The 22,087-nt window shown below is 32.0% G+C and overlaps 3 protein-coding genes across 4 annotated transcripts; 1 reads left to right on the top strand and 2 right to left on the bottom strand.

Annotated features, from left to right (window-relative positions):
* The first annotated feature begins 4,275 nt into the window (after window positions 1-4,275).
* LOC131653332 (kinase-interacting family protein-like) lies at window positions 4,276-8,915 on the top strand. Of its 2 annotated transcripts, XM_058923441.1 has the most exons (3): window positions 4,276-4,453; window positions 5,353-5,530; window positions 7,460-8,915. In XM_058923441.1, the coding sequence occupies exons 2-3, from the start codon at window positions 5,377-5,379 to the stop codon at window positions 8,431-8,433; spliced, it is 1,128 nt and encodes a 375-aa protein (XP_058779424.1). In that variant the 5' UTR covers window positions 4,276-4,453; window positions 5,353-5,376; the 3' UTR covers window positions 8,434-8,915. The 2 variants fall into 2 exon arrangements, with proteins under 2 accessions (XP_058779424.1, XP_058779425.1); XM_058923442.1 differs by lacking the exons at window positions 4,276-4,453; window positions 5,353-5,530 and adding an exon at window positions 6,606-7,329.
* A 3,034-nt stretch (window positions 8,916-11,949) lies between these two features.
* On the bottom strand, window positions 11,950-14,977 carry LOC131653331 (dehydrogenase/reductase SDR family member FEY-like). The gene is made up of 8 exons (XM_058923440.1): window positions 14,388-14,977; window positions 13,994-14,114; window positions 13,714-13,831; window positions 13,437-13,573; window positions 13,218-13,319; window positions 12,983-13,075; window positions 12,836-12,908; window positions 11,950-12,453 (listed from the first exon to the last, which is right to left on the bottom strand). Exons 1-8 carry the CDS (start codon window positions 14,615-14,617, stop codon window positions 12,185-12,187), a joined length of 1,143 nt encoding a protein of 380 aa, XP_058779423.1. The 5' UTR covers window positions 14,618-14,977; the 3' UTR covers window positions 11,950-12,184.
* Window positions 14,978-15,131: 154 nt separating this feature from the next.
* Window positions 15,132-19,210, bottom strand: LOC131653330 (dehydrogenase/reductase SDR family member FEY-like). Its single transcript, XM_058923439.1, has 8 exons — window positions 18,783-19,210; window positions 17,800-17,920; window positions 17,467-17,584; window positions 17,163-17,299; window positions 16,960-17,061; window positions 16,731-16,823; window positions 15,937-16,009; window positions 15,132-15,688 (listed from the first exon to the last, which is right to left on the bottom strand). Exons 1-8 carry the CDS (start codon window positions 19,016-19,018, stop codon window positions 15,426-15,428), a joined length of 1,143 nt encoding a protein of 380 aa, XP_058779422.1. The 5' UTR covers window positions 19,019-19,210; the 3' UTR covers window positions 15,132-15,425.
* Between the last annotated feature and the right edge of the window lie 2,877 nt (window positions 19,211-22,087).

The raw sequence follows: 22,087 nt of genomic DNA, 5'->3' as shown, positions 1-22,087 counted from the left end.
AATTTTTAACTTTAAAATTGTTTAGGAAATTTTGATTCACCTTGATTTTATTGATTCACCTTCATTTTATACCTATTAATTGTATTGATTCACCTTGATTTTAATTTTTTAATAATTATTGAATTCTTTCGGAAGTGTATATCCGAAACATTCCAAGACCAATTTGGTTTTGGAATATTTCGGATATGCAAAATTGTGAAAAATTGTTATTCACACCTCCTCTTCTAGTTATGCTTCTCCATTCTTGTTATTCCTCTTCAAAATATTTCTTTCCGAAACCTTAATTATGGAACTAAGTTATATGATTAGTTTTATGCTTTTAATTTTCTTTCCAAAAATTTGATTATATAGAAAGCTGTTATATAATTAATCAATATATTCTTATTAAATCAAGAGCAAAGACTAATTACATTTTATTTGAAAACACTTTTTCCGAGATGTGCATAGGTCTGTAGTAAAATGGGCCGTGAATATTTTTGGACATACAGAGTTATTGTTTTTGGAGATTTTTTCATGTCATCCTTTTAATCATATCTTACACCTCCTATATCTATGTTTTTATCGTTATACTCTTTTTTTAAAGAAGTTATTTGGTGTACCGGATTTTTATGTATAACTAGTAAAAGACCCGTGCGTTCGCACGGGTCACGCCGATGAAATTTTTTAACATATATATTTTATCATTTATATATTATTAGGTTTTATTTATAAAAAAAGATAGGGGGAATATAAAAAAAATGGTTTGAAGCTGAATTATATAAAAATTGTATATTATAGAATATTGAATGTTACAAACAATAGCAAATCATAAGCTTTGTCAATCAACTTTGTTAATTGGGCTTGAGATTAACAAAAGAAAATGATATGCATTAGTCATTCAAGTTTTTTTTTAATTTTTCTTTTTTGTATATCATGAGTTTATGCTATACTTTTTATAAAACTGACCGATTTTTATAAAGATTTGTTGGATATTTTCAAAAAAAATCTAGTATAATTCTGTTGATAATGGTAATTTTTTCAGATTTTTAAAAAATGTATGAAGACTATTCTTCTGTTGTTTGGAAATCTTAATCATAACTATCAAAATTTAAAAAAAAAAACAATAACCTAAATTAGATATCGGATATATTGAAAAATTCGACACTTTCCAAATTTTTTAAATTAAAAAAAAAATAATTGAAACTATTTTTAATATATTTTTGTCTTTTAAATTAAGTTTTTGACATTTTTAACATAACAATATGACAATATTAACAAATTTTATCAAAAGCATTTATACATTCACAATTAATCCGATAAAATATATACATATAATTGATACTATACTACAATATGAACGCAAAACAAATGATGTTGACTTTTTAACTTCTGGCCAGTGTTTGTCCTGCCTATGTTGTTTCTCATGCTCTTGCACCTTCACTATAATCAAATTTATACTTTACTTTAACCCAATGACTATTATTAACAAAACCAACTTCAATAAGCTTATGTCCACTCGCAGACATAGATGGAAATACCACTCGTGGGAAGAAAGTGATGTTTAGTTTCTTGGACAACGAGATCAATATCACATTGTATTTATAAGCAATAGGTAACCCATATTAGGAATCGTCATCCATTTGTCAAGGTCCTGAACACCCTGGCTAGCTACTTGCGACAAACTCGTAACTTCAAAGACTGTGCCATAGGACGCCTTAGAATATAATTGATTATTTTAATAAACTTCACTGTGTAACTTCGGCTAAACCAAATACCATGAATCTTCACCCTCATCCAAGTAAAGTTATAATAGCACGAAAACCACAATTTTCATCATGCTCCATATCTACAATGTTTTTAATATAGTCATGTAAGAAAACAAGAAACTCATACAGGTAAAGATGTCAGCAAGACTTACTAGACGGTTCGTTTGCAGGTTGTTTTGTACCAGATTTTTCACACTTGGCTAAAAATTAGGTATATTGGAATTTTAAAAAAATGAAAGTTTGCTACTTTTGTAAGTGGAATTAGGGGTGGCAAAACGGGTCGTGGCCCGCCGGGCCGACCCGCACACCCGCCAAAAATGGCGGGTTGGGTTGACATTTTAGGCCCATAGTCCGCCATAGTCCGCCCCGCCAAAACCCGTCGCCCGCCATAGCCCGCCCTGCCAAAGCCCGCCGCCTGCCAAAATCCACCGCTCGGTCAAAATGCGCTATTTTTTAAGTTAATTCTACTAATTCTAATTTTTGATGGTTTTATTTTATACATTTATTTGTGAATATATGCAATATTTTTAAATAAAATTTGTTAAAAAAATGCTTTATAAAAAATTGTTCTAAAAACTATGTGAAAAATCTAATTAAAATGTAAAAAAATCTATTAAAAAAATGAAAAAATAATAAATAAAAAATAGTCGAGCGAGCTAGGTTTTTATGCCCATTTCAATTTGCGGGCTTGCTCTCCCCGCTCTTTTTTATGGCGGGCATATGACAGGGCGGGGCGGGCCGCCCGCTTTGCCACCCCTAAGTAGAATGCTCTTTCCACCCTTAAGGGTGCGCCCCACACTTTTGGAAACCGAAAATGTCATTCATGCATTCAGAGATGCATCTTTAGATGCTTCCAAAATCAAACTAATCTTTGTCTTTTTGATATCCACCTTCATTTGAATAAATTATGGTTCGGAGATGCATCTTCGTACAATATTAGAGTGTATCTAGAAATGCATCTCTGAAATACCCTATGTACTCAACTTTTTGTTTTTATTCACTAAATTTGATATTTTTAGAGATATATTTTAGGTCATTTTAGCCAAGAATAAGAGGTAAAACCTCAATGCACAAGTTCAATGATACTCAACCTATAGATCATCACCTTCGACAAATGCCACCTCTCTGCAAGTGCCACAAGCATGTTGTGGGTTATGGTCATGTACGCAACAAAACATGAATCAGAAAGATTGGAATAGCGAATAACATCCATGAACCAATCAGTAGTGGATTGTTCCAATTCCAATATCTTCCTATCGTGGTTTACCGATTTCAAATACTAATGCTCGTGTAAAAAATAATATCACCATTAGTATAATTTAAATAGTTTAAAACATATATGTATTGCAAAAAAAAAATTAAATATACATCTCCTTCTCATAAATGTCTAGAAGTATGGTATGTGGAGATGAAGTAATGAGGAGTCAAATGGACTTCCTGGACAACTCTCTAAAAATGGATCAATAGTGGGTTCTTCCTAGACTTCAAGGTTTCAAGTGCTACTTCATTATATAGGGACTCATTGCCCCCTTGAAGTAGAGGCTTGAGACATGAGACTACTAAAATTAATATTTGACGAAAATTATGTTTGACGAAAATGTTAAAAATATTAAAATTCACTTCTAAATTTAACACACTCTTCACCAACATGAATAGAAATAGAAATTAATATTTATTTTATTAATCTTTTTGCCTATTGATTGAGTCAAACTCATTTTTTTATAAAAAAAACTAATTAATTAAGAGAAAAAGAGATATGCACTGACAGTGTAAAATATTTTTACACTGTCAACCAATCACAACCATGTATTCAATTAAAACACAATTTTAATTTTAAAAAACTAATATGACATGACAAATATTGATTAGTGCATTAATTGTTATACAACATTTCTTTAATTTCGATCAAATTATCAGATTTTATAATAACTAAAATTATGATACACGGCAATGAGATAATTGTTTTCTAAAAAAAAATTATACTTATACTATAATGATAAGTCCATGTTAAATTAACTAATTAGTGCTATATAAATATTTACCGTGTGCGTCTATAAAATGAATAACAAAACGGTTTTTAATTGAAATATTATTTGTCCATTAAAATCGTTTCAAATTGTTTTTTCAATATTTTCTAAAAGAAATAGTCAAATATTATTTGAAAATATACATTACATGGGTAACTTAATGTATATTTTTACACTGTAAAATATTTTTACACTGTCAACCAATCACCACCTATGTATCCCCATTAAATCATTTTTTTATTTAAAAAAACTTAATGACATGACACATTTATGATTTTCTATTGGATAACAGTGTAAAATTATTTTACACTGTAGTGCACTATCTTTTATCTCATCGAATAATTTTAATTTAATTAATTTTGAAGTTAATAAAATTAACTTTATTTTTAGACTAAACAAACAAAATAATATAGTTACCGTGTGAGAGTATCCTTAACCCGGATATTGGGCGATTTTTTTGACTTACTTTCCTCACTGCTGTGTAACATCACACACCTAGTACACTGCTCTGCTGCCACACTGAACAAAAATACCTACTTTCTCTCTCTACTAGGGCCCTATCAACTCCCTCCCTCTCTCTCTCGTATAACGTATACTCTTTCTTCTTTCAAATCACCGTCATATATATCTTCCCCTGTTTCACTTCACTATCAAACTCCTCTTCTCACTACAGTTTTCACGGTGCGTTTTCTTTCTCTTTCTATCCCTCTCATTCTTCTACTACTCTTTTATCACTGTCACTGTAATACTCTTCTATTAAAATAAATATATTCAATTTTATGGTTATTGTTACCGAGAGAAAAACAGAGTGTATTGTGATTATAAACATCATGAATAAAAAAAATATTCAGTTGAATGCAATTTGTTATTTGGTTGAAACGTTTTATACTGTTTATGATCTTTATTCGGTATGTCTTGAATTTCAAATTTGATTTATTAATAACAAAAAGTTTTTACCTTTTTCTCTGTTGGAAAAAAATCATTTTGCTTCATGTTTTGTTTGATCATTGTTGTTGTGTTAAATTTCTGAGGTTTAAGATTGGTAGTTTATTTATTATTCTCTGTTGAGGATTCACACAAGACTCGTTGATTCCCTGGTAGCTACTCCAAATTTGAAATGTGTGTAATTAAAAAAGGGAATTTTTCTCTCTTGGTTTTAGAAAAATTAGGTTTAAAATGCATTGGGATTAGGGTTTTTTTAAGGCTTTATTCTGAATGTTCACAATGCAACAAGTTTTCATTTTTCATACCGTGTGAATGTGAATACTTTATTCCTTTCACTTTTTTGTTCTTTGAGATCTGTGCTGGAGTAACATGTTATGGTATAGGAGTATTTTGTGACAAAAAATGATTTTGGTCAGGATTAAGTTGAATGTGTTTAAGTCTAAAATCAATTTTAACAGTGTTGTGTTTTTTTTGTTAATTTAATGTTGGGTTGTCTTTATATTTTTTGTACTACATGTTCCATTCTTCTTAAATGCAGAGGACTCTATTATTTCTGGCAAAATGTCCTTTTTGTTATTTCCATTCAAAGATTGAGTTGTTGCTGATGTCTTCTAATTTTTTGTTGCATTGTGTAGAGGGACCTATAGGCAAGAATTTTAATGGTAAGGGGCCCCAATACTATGGTGGATATGAATAAAGAGAAAGAGAAAGTGATTTCAAATTCTCAGTTGATTTCTTCATCTCTGAAAGGGTTTAAGGACAAGAGTATCACCAACAATAACATGCCCTCCTGGCTTCTCACCAGCATTTCTGGTATGTATTGAATTCTCACTGCCGTACTTTTTATTAATTGCTTAATGATGAAATTTTTGTTTGAATTTGAACTTTTGTAATGTGAGGGAGGTAGTTAAGATGTTTGAAAAGTTCAATCTTTTTATTCTTCACTAATTGAATAGTTTTGTTTAGAGTTATTTGTGTTACTTCCTACATTTGTTCCAACTTAGTAATGATTTGTTAATTCATTATTACCATATAGTGTATGATTTATTTAATCATACTTTCAACATGGTATTAGAGCCCAATTCAATATCCATTTGATCAGTTAGTATTGGATTTAAGCTATTAGAAATAGGTGTACCCGGAACCTTTGCGACACTTCAATACTGTCTAACGATGTCAACATGTAATTATCGGTATTGTGTTTCTGATGTCTGTGTTAGGCATGATAGAGCGTGTTAAGGATCTCATATTAAACATTACGTGATCGAAATATATGTATATATGACTTATGTGTTTATATGCCTGGCAATCCTCATTTTAAATGATCACCTTAACCCTTCCAATATTAATTATTAGTATTAAATGTAGTAAGTTTTCTGAAGAGTTTTGCATTTATTGGAAAAGAAAATTGTAGTAGTATATCAATAGAAACACGAGGAATGAAGTTGGAGAATCTGAATTAAATAGAGTCACATGCATTTTGTGTTTATATTTTTTGTATCAATGATGATGGAAGGAAGAAGGGATGAAGAAGAAAAATAAATAAAGAGCTGTTGTATATGATACAGAAATGTCCCTATCAACTGTCAAACAAACGTCCAAGTTTTCTTTGGAAACCGCAATTACCGTACATATTTATTTACCATGTTATAGTATGTTGTCACTTCACAGTTCACACCACTTAGCCACTAGCTTCTCTCTACACGTGCCTAGTAAAATGTCTTTTTGGTCCCTTATAATCTTTGAGGATTACTAGTTTTTAGTAATGTGTATTTATTTATAACTATAATAACTAGTAATATTATATTATTAAAATTTGATAATTTTCAATTTGAAATTGTTTAAAAGAATCTTTTTCATGTGTAGCTGTTGACAGGTCTACTCTTTAGAATCCATGATGTGTCTATCTTTTTTTCAAATCTCCAATTTGATAGTATCAACCAGATTCCATCTTCATTGTCATTGTTCTGCTTCATGCAATCCATTGTCACTTTCTCACGTAACCTTTTTGTTCTTTTCTTAGCCTTTGCCATGACTTTTTACCATTGTGTTTTTCAAAATTTGAACATAACTTTTTCTTGTTGTCTATGTAGCCGTTAGAATCACACACTTCCCATTTTAGCCTCGTGTACTGTGCCCTTTATTATCTTAAACTTCATTGGAATTTTTCTTAAAAAATGGAAAGTTTTTAGATATTTAAGACCTTTTCTTTTCTTTTCACAGCTGGCACTTGTATATCAGGTGTAGTACATGATGCTGACATTTGGATTCAAAACTAGAGACAAATTTAATTGCAGTAGGACTTTATAGGACCTTACCCTTATGCCTAACTATACTATTCAATTTTCATTTTCAATTTTCAAATTATTACTACTTTGTTATTAAACATTTTATCTTGTTTGTACTACCAGAATTATTAATTGGTTTTGTCTTTGTTCCCTATTTTTTGTGTCATTGTTTGGTGACTTGTCACTTTCTTAAGCTCAAAATTGACATCAACCCTTTTGAGATCTGATCTATATTAACCTCCTTTGGTGTTCTCATTGGTACTTTTATTCAAAAGTTGTGATTTTTTTTTCATGGTTTTAAAGCTATGGAATTGAGTCAATCAGGTATGAAAAAAAAGGGTCTTTTTCTGTGTTGTATTATTAAAAGTTTTGTTCTTTTAATGGTTTTGAAATGTATTGTATTTTTGTTGTACAATACTAATTGAAATGTGTACTTGGTTTTTTGTGATTGTAGATTTGGAAGGGAGGGTGAAAATGTTGGCAATAGGAACATGTGAAGATGAAGAAGAAGGTGACACTTTTGCTGAAAGAGCTGAAACTTACTACCAGAAGAGACCTCAATTGCTGTCACTTCTTCATGATTTGTACAACGGCTATATAACGTTATCCGATCGTTATATACAAACACTTGCAAAACATAAGCATCATAGCAGACATTCTTCTCAAGTTTCAACTTTGGAAGAAGGTTTTTATGACCAAGAAGAAGAAGAAGTTATTAGTGGTGTGACTCGAGTTGACTCGGATATGGAAAGTTCAATCTCCTATCAACAAACATTACCTTTGACGAGTGTTCCTAAGAGGGGAACAGCTATGTTTGATGTTGATGCGGTTGTAGCCGAGCTTGTGATGAAGAATGTTGAGTGTGATTTTCTGTTGCACGAGGTTAATGCGATGGAGAGGAGGTATTGCGAGTCGTCGAGGAAAAGTGAGTTGCAAAAGAGTTTGCTTGAGGTGTTGGAATCTGAGAGAGTTGTTTTGCTGAATGAGAATGCTGGTTTGAGCTACAGGGTTAATACTTTGGTTGAAGAGAACAAAGAGCTTGCTTCCGAGTCGGTTTTTATCAAACGGAAAGCCGGGGAATTAGCCAAGTGTGTGTTGAAGATGCGAGAGGATCATAGAGTTTATTTATTGCATAGGAAAATTGAAGATCTTCAAGGACAGGTTCATGGTTTGGAGAAGAGGAACAAGGAGTATTATGAGAGGCTTTTGAGAAGAGAGGGTCAAGAAAATGGAAACAAAGGGAAGAATGGTGGTGAAGGAATAGCTTTGGAATTTCATGTTCAAATGGAGAAACCTAGAAGGTTTAAGTGGAAAGAAGAAGGAAAGTCTTCTAGGAAGAATTTTGATGGAAAGAAAGGGCTTAGTTTGTGGAAAAAGCTTAAGAACATGGACTTGTTGTTGTGTGGGACAAGTCCAGCTTGTTCTTGATCTTGGTTGGACGGTCTAGATGTAACCGACCGAGTTGTTAGGGTTGCGAATGCACACGACTCGAATCTCAAGGTTTTTTGGTTGGCGAACGGACTCTAAGGTGGTGGTTCTTATTGTCCAACAAAGATTTATATGTATACTTTTTGGCTTTTGAATGTTAGTGTTAGTAATTAGTAATAGGTTACCATAGCATGTGTTTGATTTTGCGTTAGAGGCTCCAAACTTGGGTTTGCTTCCGCGCGAATGCATGCACTAAGTTAGCTATGGTGTATATTTCAATATGAACTTTAGTCAAGTCTTGAGGTGAACTAATTATAGATTAGTTAGCATCTTCTAGAGAGGCAATACTTTTGCCTCTAATTCTTGTTTTGTTCTTGTTAAAAGACTTGCTTAACAAAAAGTATGTGATGCATCATTCAACAATGGTGTGTGTAACCAGTGATTAATAGCTTTAATGTTGAATATGTTGTTTTGCATTACTACTTTTCCTTCAACTTTACTATGTTATTTACTTGGTTTGCCTATGTGAGATTTATAGTATTGCTGTAATATAAAAATAAGTTGTGTTTCTTCTAATCAATGTGAGACATGGTCACGAGTGCCGGTGAATATAACTTTTTTTCCAGAAATCCAGTGCAACTAATATAGAAGAAAGTGAACTTGGTTCAGGGCAAGGACTCATGCTGTTGTTGCTTGCAGAGGTTGTTGGAAACGTTTCTTAATTATTCTATGGCTATTATCTCTAGACTGAAAGTCAAAAAGACAAGCAGTTTATGGTTGGGGAGACTTCTTCGATTTTGACAACTGGTCGGATGGAAAAGAATTTCTTGTTGGTGATTTTCTTGGAAAGAGTAGAGTTTCACATTCATAATTGGATTGTGTTTGTTCATGCGTATGAACAAAGACTCTTCTTTGAAGACTTTTGAAATGAGTGCCAACTCATATACATGATTTTGAACCATTCTTACTGTGATCATTTAAGATCATAATAAGTTAAATTGCACATTTACTTTCGGATTTTCTTATTCCAACCATGCCTAAAGAAAGACCCTTTGTTAAAATTGATTGAAATCAGAGAGTATATTTGCGGTTTTAAATCAGAAATATATTTTTGGTTTTGATACTATCAATAGCAGAATTTTTTTTTTAAGTAATATTGTCATTTTTTGCTTTAATATATTTACAGTTATTTTGCATTAAATACAAATAACTGTATAATTGGAAGAAATATATATATATATATATATATATATATATATATATATATATATATATATATATATATATATATATATATATATATATATATATATATATATATATATATATATATATATATATATATATATATATATATATATATATATATATATATATATATATATATATATATATAACACACAAATTTACAACCAAATAACAAAAAAATCAACAAAAACTACTGGGTATGGTGGATAATGAGTCAACCTGTCACCCTCGAGGCGTCCTTCCGCTGCCTTCTGTAAAACAGAGCCTCCTGAGCCTCTGCAACGATGGCATCCAGAACACCTCTAGCATCGGATCCATTAGAAAACAAACCTTTGTCAATATCATCCCGCGCAAGCTCCACGATACGACGACACCTAGGCAACACGTCAGTCGCATGATCGACCCTATCTTACTGCTCTTCTAGGATTTCCTGATGAACTGAACTCAGTGGGTTCCTTGGAGCATCCTGTATCATGTATGGTTGGGACACCCAGAAAAATACTATCATGAGACCATACTTGTAGCTCCAGTCGTTTGGTGCTACGGTACTTCTGGCCTCTTCAGGAACAAGATGATTCTCAAAATCATCAAACATATCATCTTTATCCCTCCGCCTCATCGCCGGAGAAGCAGATACAACAGGATCCATTGAATAGTCTTGGTGAACCCAAACTGACGCATCACCGGCTCAAGCATATAGGCAGTTGTCTTGTGAAATCCGCAAGCCAACCAACCTGTAAACATAACACCTCGTCAAATGGTATTGTGTCACGGTGGTCGACGTATAAAGAGAAGTGTACGTCCTCATGTGCCAGTCGATCAATGTACAACCGGAACGACTCTACCGCCTGATTTTCTCGGAGGGGGTCGTATGCACAGGCACGCGGTTTATCTTCGGTATAACCCTCTGAAAGTGACCAACCCGAAGATGCGGGGGAAGTGTTGTAGGATCTATCCCTGAAATAAGAAAATTAAATAGTTAGTTTTCCGAATCAAAATAATTAAAAGGCCACAAAGAAAAAAGTTATATTGTCATGAGTGACATACTGCCAGTTATCTGCTTCGTATTCCACTTAATCCCTTCATCTAATTTCGTGTACAAGTATATCCGGCAAGCAGCCCCCCAGTTCCACTAGTGGATCGTCTCAAAATCATCAAAAAATCAGAGGTACACGATATCACCGTAAGTGGCACTAGTGTAGTGTCCATAAAAATCTGTGTGCCAACAAGATACAAAAGGTATGCTCTCATAGCAAATCTCCTGTGAATGATAACATGTTTGGCATCACCATCTGTCTCCCGTGCACGCCATATCTCATCGTTCTGTTATCGGTATCAGGCACCAACTTATTCAACTTATGTGTCAAGTTGGCTAGGGATGCGGCGTCATCTGGAAGCTTGAATTCAACAAGAGGGTTATTTTCGTTGAAATACACTTCCGCCTCAATTTGAAATTCAGGAAGAGACATTTTTTGAGATGTCTTTCTCTATAACATATGCCCTTATTTATATAAATGAAGAATGATTATAGACCACACAAATTTGTTGATGCAATCAGAATCCTCCAACTATGTCGATAAAATTCTGATCGTTGAAAGAAAAAATCCAAGTGACGAAACTACCATAAATTTCTGGTATTGTATGGTAAATTTGAAATTTTCGGTAGTTTACAAATACTGGAAATTTCAAAAATACTACCGAATATTTTGTTCGGAAAAATTGTCTAATTCACACAAGGGCATTCATGAGGGGGTGCGAGATAAATTTGGGGGTGGCAGGTTAAATCCTCCGAGAAATGTGTTCTATACGCTAATAAACATGCATCATTTGAGGTATTCTCTTAGGGTCCGTTTGTTTTGATTTTTTTTAAATGATTTTTAGTGTTACGTATTTTTGTGTAAAAAAAAATTACATAAATTTTTTTTATGAAAGTTTCAAATAAAATTTTGGTTTGAATAGTTATTCTTAAAATGTTATATTTCATCTTTTTATTAGAACTTTGTTTGAATATCAAAATTTTAAAAAAATCACTTAACTTTAATACTATTTCAAATAGATTTTCATATAAATTATTCTTGAAATACCACTTTTTTCAAAAATTGCGATTTTGATTATGATTTGGTATTCAATAATATTTGTTTATGTTATATGGTGTCAAAATTAATGTTTCAAGTAAGATAAAACGAATATAACGGGAAAATCCAAGTAAAAAGAATTTGATGGAAGCTTTCCAGATAGAAGTAATGAGTCACATAACACATACTCATATTGAAAACAACCATTGTAAGATAAAACCCTCTTACTTCTTTAGGACATGGTGCTAGTTTTATTCTTACTCTTAATAGAGCAAAAAACTAATGTACATAAACTTTTTGAATTTGGAAAATTCCCCCCTACAAACACACACTAGCAGATCACAGAATATCAATCTAGTTGAAAAAATTATGAGTTTTCCCCTATAAACAGTAAGAGAGCATGTGGAAATACTTGTGTTATGGTTGTGTCACTGTTGTTCTTGTTCTTGTCCATAACGACATTTAACTTCTTCGCCCCCTAGAAGCCTCTCCACAGAATCCAAAGGAAGGTCGATCATCTCTAACGTCTTTTCCCATACTTCATATGACTTTTGAAGATTGTGCGCTTCTTCTGACGGATTTGTGGGTTGACAATCGAGAGAAATATAGGGACAAACAGGCCATTCATCTGATTTCAACAATTCACAATACTCGGTAATTTGAGGATCAGTGGCGGCAAAAAGTGCACTCCTAGAACCTGTATTGCAGCACAATTATCATCTAGCATGAATAGACTTTAGAGATAAAACCCAAGATTCTTAAGTACTTCTAGAATGAAAAACACATGAAATCACTGTTGTCAATCACGGACTGCGTAAAATAGTAACTTGTTCAAATTATGTTAATTTGCAGTGCTATATAACGTTTCTATATTCGCAATCTTACAACACTTTGTACTAAATGGTGCATCGTGGACCAATAGCGGTTTGTTAAAAATCTCCCACACAATAGCGGTTTGATGTATTATAGAACTGTGATGACAAGGAATATTATGGAAACTATCGGATCAAGAACAAAGAAAAGAAGGAAAGAATAAGAACATATTGATTAAATTCAACAAAAGCATTGAATAAATAAACCTTCTTGAGCATTAAAGAGGAAGTAAGGTATCAAATGATATCCAGTTTGAACAAATTTTGGAAGATCCCTTGCCTGCATAGATGAAGTTGAAAGTATTAGTCCATCCAGGAACAGATATGTACAGTTGTTTGTTTCAAAATACTTACAACATTGGTCTGGACAATTCCAGGAGATACACACAATACGCTGATGCCAGCTTCAGCGTTTAGTCGCTTAAAAAGAACACTACTGAACATAACCTGCAGTAAAAACACAAACTCCTTTTTCATTCACAGTTTCAATATGGAAGTAAACCAATCAATCCATTTTCAAGGCATATTACACCATTGAATTTCCACTACGATGCAGAGCATGCATGCTGGATTCAACAGGGAAGTGGACCTGTGCCAACTTGCTGTTTGAATATCCCAACAAACTAGAAAATTTTCTTTTTCCTGATGTGGCATTCATGTCTTCAGGATCAACAAAGCCAAGATGATGCATCTACAGAGAAAAAAAGAAGGAATGTCTTGACTAAAAATAGATGGGAAAATTTGATGTGTCAGTTCAAATCCAACGTATAATCGTGCATTTTAGTGTTTAAATAATAAAAAGACATACCATCGAATTCAAGTTCACAATTCGGCTAGGAGAGCCCCTAATAAGGGATGGTAAAAGAAGTATTGAAAGCATAGCAGAAGCAAGATGATTCACTTGCATGTGTTCTTCGTAACCGTCTTTTGAAAACTTTTGCGGCTCTGAAAAAGACCAAAAACAAGTGAGTACTTTAGTTACAATTGAAGCATTGGACAGAGAGACAGTACTTGGCGCCGTTAGTGATTAAGAATCATGGACAAAAGATAGGCCAAAATTCATCAACAATATCGGAAATACTAACCTCCAATGGAGAAAATACCAGCATTATTAATGAGAACATGCAAGGGTGCTGCGCGGGCATTCCACGCTTCAGCAAACCTAGCAACCGAATCCAATGAGAGAAGATCCACCACCATCACCTGGACAAACCAAAAATGAAAGTCAATAAACACAAGTAATACCAAAACAGACTTATGAACTAAAACTCATTTTGATCTCAAAAGCTATTCAACCAAAAACTATCTCTTAAGCATTATACTCAACTTGCTAAGTTTTTGAGATAGTTAGTTCATGCTAGATACCTCAACATTGAGTGCAATACCCAATCCAGCAGATTCAATCTGCCACTTCTGGATTAACTCAGTAGCAACCTTCGCGTTCCTCACGGCCATAACAACATGAGCCCCTGATTGTGCCAATTGCCTGCATAATAGAAAGAACAACATTATTATCAGAAACAAAACTTGTCAAACTCCAAACCGTAAAGTGTGTATTATCAACCATTTATAGAATATTAAAGCATATTCAAAGAACAACCAAAAAAACCCACTTCCTAAAATGATCCATTTCTCCATAATCAAACAACAACCACAAACCCCACTTACAAAGATCAAATTTTTTTCAACAAAAAACAAAACCCCGTGATTAATATTCAATCAAAAACCAAAAATTAAAAGAAGGAAAAAAAGAATTTACCTAGCAATTTCAAGACCAATGCCGCTAGTGGAACCAGTAACAATACAAGTGAGATCATTGATTGGTGGTAATGGTATAGGGTTATCCAAGTGACGCGCCATGATTCGTTGAAATAGAAAATCGTAGATTAAATGGAACCATCCTCTAAACCATTCTATCCAACCCAAACACTCTTTCTTTTTCTTCAATGGATCAACGCTTGAAGAAGACGACGCCGTTTTTGATGACATCTTTCTCTGATGTGAGTGTGTGAGAGTAAGAGAGGATCTGAGACCTGTCTTTAGTATGATAAAAGATGCTTGAGTGTAGTTAGTTACTTTGCTTGGATTTGTATGATGGTGGATTGGTAGGTTACCGTGTGAGTTTGAGTTTCCCTTAGTTGACTCACCAGTGGGATTTACAAAGGGCACACAACTAACAACACATAGTTAGGCACAACCAATGACGTAATTATGATCATTAAATACTAGTACTTAAACCCGTACATGAAGTTAATTGTTTCAATGATTAATTAACAAACAATTAAAATAAAGTGAATTGTTCATTTTAGAGAAGTAGATCCTGTTTTATGATTACCTAAGTGATGTAAGCCTTCAATGTGCACTAATCATGGTGTTGGAAACGTTCACCAAAACTAAATTAAATTTGAAAAAAGAAAATAAAAAGAAAAAAAATCCAAGTAGAAAGAATTTAATGGAACCTATCCAAAAAGAGAAGTAATGAATCACATAACACATACACAAATTGAAAACAACCATTATAAGATGAAACCCTCTTAATTTATGACATTCACCGATTACCAAGGTCAAAATAGTGATACAACATAGTGCTAGTTTAGTTCTTACTCCTGTAGAGCAAAAAAAACTAATGTACACAAACTTTTTGGGTTTGGAAGCCCCTACAAACACCCCCTAGCAGATCAAGGGATATCAATCTAGTCGAAAAAATTATGAGCTTTCCTCCATATTCTAAATGAAATGCTCATTACTAGCTATAAATAGTAAAAGAGCATTTGGAGATACTTGTGTATTGGTTGTGTCATTGTTGTTCTTGTCCGTAACGACATTTAACTTCTCCGCCCTCTAGAAACCTCTCCACGGAATCTGAAGGAAGGCCGGTCATCTCTAATGTCTTTTCCCATACTTCATATGATGTTTGAAGATTGTGTGCTTCTTCTGACGGATTTGTGGGTCGACAATCATGAGAAATATAGGCACAAACAGGCCATTCATCGGATTTCAACAATTCACAATACTCAGTAATTTGAGGATCAGTCGCAGCAAAAAGTGTACTCCTAGAACCTGTAAATCAGCACAAGTATATCATCTAGCATGAATAGACTTTAGATATAAAACTCGAGATTCTTAAATAATGAAAACACTTGAATTGAAATCACTTTTGTCAATCGCGGTTCGTGTAAAACAGCAATTTGTTCAAATTCTGTTAAGTTTCAGTGCTATATAACGTTTCTATAACCGCAATCTCACAAATGATCGCGTAAAACATCGGCATATTGATTAAATTCAACAAAAGCATTGAATAAACAAACCTTCTTGAGCATTAAAGATGAAGTAAGGTATCAAATGATATCCAGTTTGAACATATTTTGGAAGATCCCTTGCCTGCATAGATGAAGTTGAAAGTTTTAGCAAAGTTGTGAAATAATGCAGTAAAAGTAAAACCAAGGAATAAATAACTTAAGTCCAAAGATTTGCCGTCAATTATGGTAAAATTATTGAAACAAGATGAAATTGCTTAGAGGGCCAAACTCTAAAACAAACAGGCACTTAACAGCATAGCCTTTAAACCAATAAACAAAATATGAGAACTATGAAATTAACCGTTTTGCTTCAGTTATTATATACTACAGTTCTAGATAAATCTCAAGAGTTCTATTTAATCAACCTTATGTTTCATACATTCTCTTCAATATAATTGACAATCTAGACAATTCACCCGTTATCCCAAAGTTACATTAAAGTTCAGCTCAAAAAATTGACAGATAATGATCACAAAAGTACCGCTGTGTACACGAAGGAAATTAAAATAATGCAAACAATTTTATTTTTTTAAAATCAACTGAATTTCTAATATTTAAAACAAACATTAGGGGGACTACGTATCCAACTAAACTAAATTCAACAGTGATTTGGGTTCCCTATACTACGTTCGATTCCGATCTCCCACGACGTAATTTTGGACTTCAAGTATTGAATTCTTGATGGTACGACAAACTATGCTAGTCCAAATTATAAACTATATATTAAACACCTCAACATGTTTTCAAGTTTAAGCTTAGTTCATCCAGGAACAGATATGTACAGTTTGTTTCAAAAAACTTACAACATTGGTCTGGACAATTCCAGGCGATACACACAATACGCTGATGCCAGCTTCAGCAGGTAGTCGCTTAAAAAGAACACTGCTGAACATAACCTGTAATAAAAAACACAAACTCCTATTTCATTCACAACTTCAAGATAGAAGTAAACCAAGCACTTTCTATTCAAGGGATATTACAACATTTCCATACCGACACGGCGTGCATGCTAGATTTAATAGGGAAGTGTACCTGTGCCAATTTGCTGTTTGAATATCCTGTCAAACTAGAAAATTTTCTTTTTCCTGATGTGGCATTCATGTCTTCAGCATCAACAAAGCCAATATGATGCATCTACAGAAAAAAAGGGAAATTTTTAACTAAAAAATAGATAGGAAATTTTTATGTGTCAGTTTAATTGTACATTTTAGTGTTTAAATAGCATAGCGACTTACAATGGAATTCAAGTTCACAATTCGACTAGGAGAGCCCCTAATAAGAGATGGTAAAAGAAGTATTGAAAGCATGGCAGGAGCAAGATGATTCACTTGCATGTGTTCTTCGTAACCGTCTTTTGAAAACTTTTGTGCCTCTGAGAAAGACCAAAAACAAGTGAATAATGTAGTTAACTCTGGAAATATCTATCACTTCTATACAACAGAAGCATTGGACAGATAGAGAGTAATTGACGCCCTTACTGATTCAGAATTATTGACAATAGATAGGCCATAACTCATCAACAATATCGGAAATACTAACCTCCAATGGAAAAAATGCCAGCATTATTAATGAGAACATGCAAGGGTATTGCGCGGGCATTCCACGCTTCAGCAAACCTAGCAACCGAATCCAATGAGAGAAGATCCACTACCATCACCTTGACAAGCCAAAAATGAAAGTAAATAAACACTACTAATAGTAATACCAAAGCATGTGTATGAACTAAAATAAAACTCATTTTGAACTCAAAAGCTATTCAAGCAAAAATTATCTCTCAAGCATTATGCAAAAACAAACTCATACAATATAAAATCATCTTTATTTTTATACCAACTTGCTAAATTTTTAAAATAGTCGATTCATTGTAGATACCTCAACATTGAGTGCAATACCCAATCCAGCAGATTCAATCTGCCACTTCTGGATTAACTCAGTAGCCACCTTAGCGTTCCTCACGGCCATAACAACATGTGCCCCTGATTGTGCCAATTGCCTGCATAATAGAAAGAACAACATTACCAGAAACCTATGAAGCGCCGATACCCCATTCAGAAGGCGTGTCGCCGCGTCGGAAACGGATATTCGTACGACGCGTATCTGACACGTTTTTGCAATGTCCAAATGAAAAAAATAATTTAATTGCAGCAGACACGGATACGACACCTTATTACAAATAAAGGACACACCCAGCTCAAAAAAAAAAAAAGATTTTTTTATAAAAAAAAAGGCCCAACTCAATAATTATCAGATTTTTATTTATAAAAATAATAGAGTTTTTATATTAGCGGGGTCCTCGTGTCCGAGTCCGGACTTCATAGCCAGATACAAAACTTGTCAAACTCCAAACCATAAATTGAGTATTATCAACCATTGAACATTAAAGTATATTGCAAGTACAAAACATTAAACATCATTATTTATGATTTATTATCTGAGTATTATCAACCATTGATATTTGATAGAACATTAAAGTATATTGCAAGTACTAAACATTAAACATCATTATTTATGATTTATTATTTCAGACATAAAAACACAGTCAAGTGAGGAAGGAACCTATGAAGCCCAGCCACTTGAAACACGACACCTCCACCGGTAATAACTTGAAAAAGTACTAATAAATTAATGTAATCACATGGGTTTCAAACACCAACGCTAACCCGAACGCAACTCCTTTCCAAGTTCCAAAATACTATAGCAACACCTACTCACTTCCTAAAACTACCCATTTCTTCATAATCAAACAACAATCACAAAACCCCAGTTACAAAGATCAAATTTTTTCAACCATAACAAAACCCCATAATTAATATCCAATCAAAAACAAAAAATTTGAAAGAAAAAAGAGAATTTACCTAGCAATTTCAAGACCAATGCCACTAGTGGAGCCGGTAACAATACAAGTGAGATCATTGATTGGTGGTAATGGCATAGGATTTTCCAAGTGACTCGCCATGATTCGTTGGAATAGAAATTCGTAGATCAAATGGAACCATCCTCTAAACCATTCTATCCAACCTAAACCCTCTTTCTTTTTCTTCTTCAATGGCTCGGCGCTTGAAGAAGACGAGGTCGTCGTTTTTGTTGCCATCTTGTTTCTCTGCAGTGAAAATCTGAGATCTGTCTTTAGTATGCGAAAAGATAATGGTTGATTGGTTGGTTACGGTGTGAGTTTTTGAGATTTGATGAGTTGACTGGTTCACAATGGGCACACACCTGACCTAACAACACAAAGTTAGGGGCTTTTATTTTCTTTCTTTGAAATTGTAAGGGTCGATCAAATCCTATCTTACTATATAATCTTAGGAATTATCAATTTCTTGTTCAATACAACTTTTACATGTACTCCCTCCTATCTCAAATATAAACAATAAAAAAAAATTCTATGATTGAAAAAATATATATATTATCACTATTCTAAATTTTACATTTTAATATTTGTAACAATTTCTTAAGTAAAAAATATGGATAAATCATAAAATTAGAAAGAGTGTAAATGCATTGAGACATCCTCCTTAAGGTGAGCAATTTTACAAATTTACGTATATTTGAGATTGGAGAAAGTATGAAATTTGTGAATTATAAATTATGTAGAATAGTTTGATGTTTCTATTAAACTGTATACTAGTAGTTAGACCTTAGACTTGTGCGAATCACTGGTTAAATATTTTGTAAGTATAAAAAATATTTAAAAAATTATTATAATTTAGAAATTTTACTTATAGAAAGATTATTATTGTGTAGATAAAATGTTATTATTATTAATAGTATACATAAAAAGGTTAATTTAATTAATTTTTTTGTAAATTATAAAATAATTTGAACATTTCTAATTTATTAATAATTTAGTTTATTAACTCGTTAAATAAAAAATACCACAAAAAACATATAAAAATCATTTAGTTTATTAATAATTTAATCATATAAAAATTACCCAAATCATATTATAATTTAAAAAAAATTAAAACTATATTGATATAAAGAATTTTGATATAGGTTACATTTGTAATTTAAAATATAAGTTTATTATTTTGATCTTTTATAATATTATTTAACTGTTTAAAATAAATTTAGATAAAAATAATAAATACAAAAAATATCATTTATTTATAACATCAAACTAATAATTAAAGTAGAAAATAAGTATAAATGTGAATATAAAATAGAAAAATCACAAATTTTATAAATGGTAGAAGATAAATAAATTTAATTATAAAACAATATACTTCAATTCATCTTTTAAACTCCTATCTTATACTATTAAAGTTCATTAACAATTTGTTAACCCAAAAAAAGTAATTAAAATTTATATATTTAAAAATGAAAATACTTCTTTTAACCCATCCTCTTCTACAACTCAAGTTCTTCAATATTAATTTCGTATGCTTTAAAGTATACTTCTAAAAAAACATAATTAAGAATTAAAAAACAACAAAATTAGAAACACAAAAAAATATAGCCAAAACTTTAAAAAAAAAATAATATTAAAGATAGAAAGAAAAAGAAAAACTATAATTTTAAAGAGGAAGAAGATTTTAATATACCATTTAATATTATTTTGTGATAATTCAAAGTATGCACCTATGAAAGAAAATATAACTAAAATTGAGTGAGAGAATTAAAACCATAAATTTAAAATTATTGTTTCTTTAAATATTTGTATGAGAAATAAAAACCATAAAATGAAGGAAATAATTTACCACTACACATAAAAAAAAATATAACTAAGAATTAGTAAATAAAAAAAAATTAAAACATTGAAAAGAAAATAAAAATTATAAATTTGAAGAGGAAGATATTTTTTTGTAACTCGATAGAAATGTTTCTTTTAATATGTAGTCTCCTACATTCATACTTCTAAAAACTTTTATTGTGATACTTCAGTTTTTTTTTAAAATAACCATGTATTAAAACAAAATTACGCAAATAACCACGTTTCGAAAAAAATTACGCAAATAACCAGGTTTCTGAAACCCTTAACACTAAGGCGCCATCTCACATGGCTTATTCCCTTTTTTTTAGTCCTAGGCGCCATCTGACATGGCACACTCAGTCCCAATAAGCCATGTCAAATAGCGTCTCCCTTCAACTTTTAGGAGGAGGAGCCATCTCATATGGCGCCTCCTTGTATATTTTTGTTCAATTTTCCATTTGAAAATGCACCAAGGCGCCATCTGAGATGGTTTATTGCAGAAAAGTTGTACATAGGAGCCATCCCAAATGGCGCCTCCCTTCATCTGATACAATGGTGGCGCCATCTCACATGGCGCCTTGGTGTCAATGTTTTCTGAAACTTGGTTATTTGCGTAATTTTTTCCGAAGTATGGTTATTTGCGTAATTTTTTTTCTAATGCATGGTTATTTTAAAAAAAAAAATCGATACTTCAATCAACATCTACAAAAACATATATAACAAAAGATTAATAAACAATAATAAAATTAAAACATATAAGATAAAATAAAAATCTTAAATTTGACGAAAAATATTTCTTCTAACCCGTGCCAACTGCCAACTATGAATAAGTATTTTTCTATCACATATGTGATGTATATTCATAAAGATCGAAGACAACTTACTTGTTTAAGTCTATAAAAAGTTGCATATTTTATTAGAAGAAAAAATTATGCAATAAAAAATATTCAGAAATAGCAATGCACAAATCCAAGATTTACAGTACAGATTATGAGGAGTAGCATGTAATTTAAGATTATTCTTATTTGTATAATGCATTTAATAAACCTTTCCATCTACATCTACACCCATTTCAATATAAAATATAAATACATTCAATATGTACTTTTTCTTTTCAGGAATGGATGGATATTTGTTGCTAAATAATTGGAACCCAATACCAACAACAACATTGTTAAATAGCTACCTACAGTCATTCCAAATTCACAATGTTATATCATAAATTTAGGGGTGGCAAAATAGATGGATTAGATAGATATAGATTAGATGATTAATAGATGGACCAAATTAATCCATTACCAATCCACTAAACTCTCTTAATAAAAATCCAATATAATTTATCCATTACAGAATAAAATTCATCCAATATATCCATTAACATATTTCTAATAGATGGATATCCATCTATCCAAAAATTAATTAAAATTTTTTATTTTATTTTTTAAAATTTAAGAAAAAAAATAAATA

This window comes from Vicia villosa, linkage group LG2 (genome assembly GCF_029867415.1).
Source record: "Vicia villosa cultivar HV-30 ecotype Madison, WI linkage group LG2, Vvil1.0, whole genome shotgun sequence".
In the NCBI taxonomy this organism is placed as follows: Eukaryota; Viridiplantae; Streptophyta; class Magnoliopsida; order Fabales; family Fabaceae; genus Vicia; species Vicia villosa.
The sequence above is the reverse complement of the archived record's forward strand: the minus strand, read 5'-3'. Positions and strand labels throughout refer to the sequence as shown.

What these genes read in the sequence shown, in the direction of transcription:
- LOC131653332 (XM_058923441.1), top strand. Translation starts at nt 5,377, where the DNA reads ATGGTAAGGGGCCCCAATACTATGGTGGATATGAATAAAGAGAAAGAG. An exon ending in GCTTCTCACCAGCATTTCTG is followed by an intron (nt 5,531 to 7,459) that starts GTATGTATTGAA and finishes TTGTGATTGTAG; the next exon opens with ATTTGGAAGGGAGGGTGAAA.
- LOC131653331 (XM_058923440.1), bottom strand. Translation starts at nt 14,617, where the DNA reads ATGTCATCAAAAACGGCGTCGTCTTCTTCAAGCGTTGATCCATTGAAG. An exon ending in GTATTGCACTCAATGTTGAG is followed by an intron (nt 13,832 to 13,993) that starts GTATCTAGCATG and finishes TGGTTTGTCCAG; the next exon opens with GTGATGGTGGTGGATCTTCT. An exon ending in CAAACAGCAAGTTGGCACAG is followed by an intron (nt 13,076 to 13,217) that starts GTCCACTTCCCT and finishes TTTTTACTGCAG; the next exon opens with GTTATGTTCAGTAGTGTTCT.
- LOC131653330 (XM_058923439.1), bottom strand. Translation starts at nt 19,018, where the DNA reads ATGGCAACAAAAACGACGACCTCGTCTTCTTCAAGCGCCGAGCCATTG. An exon ending in ATTGGTCTTGAAATTGCTAG is followed by an intron (nt 17,921 to 18,782) that starts GTAAATTCTCTT and finishes TCTATTATGCAG; the next exon opens with GCAATTGGCACAATCAGGGG. An exon ending in TGGCATTTTTTCCATTGGAG is followed by an intron (nt 17,300 to 17,466) that starts GTTAGTATTTCC and finishes GGTCTTTCTCAG; the next exon opens with AGGCACAAAAGTTTTCAAAA.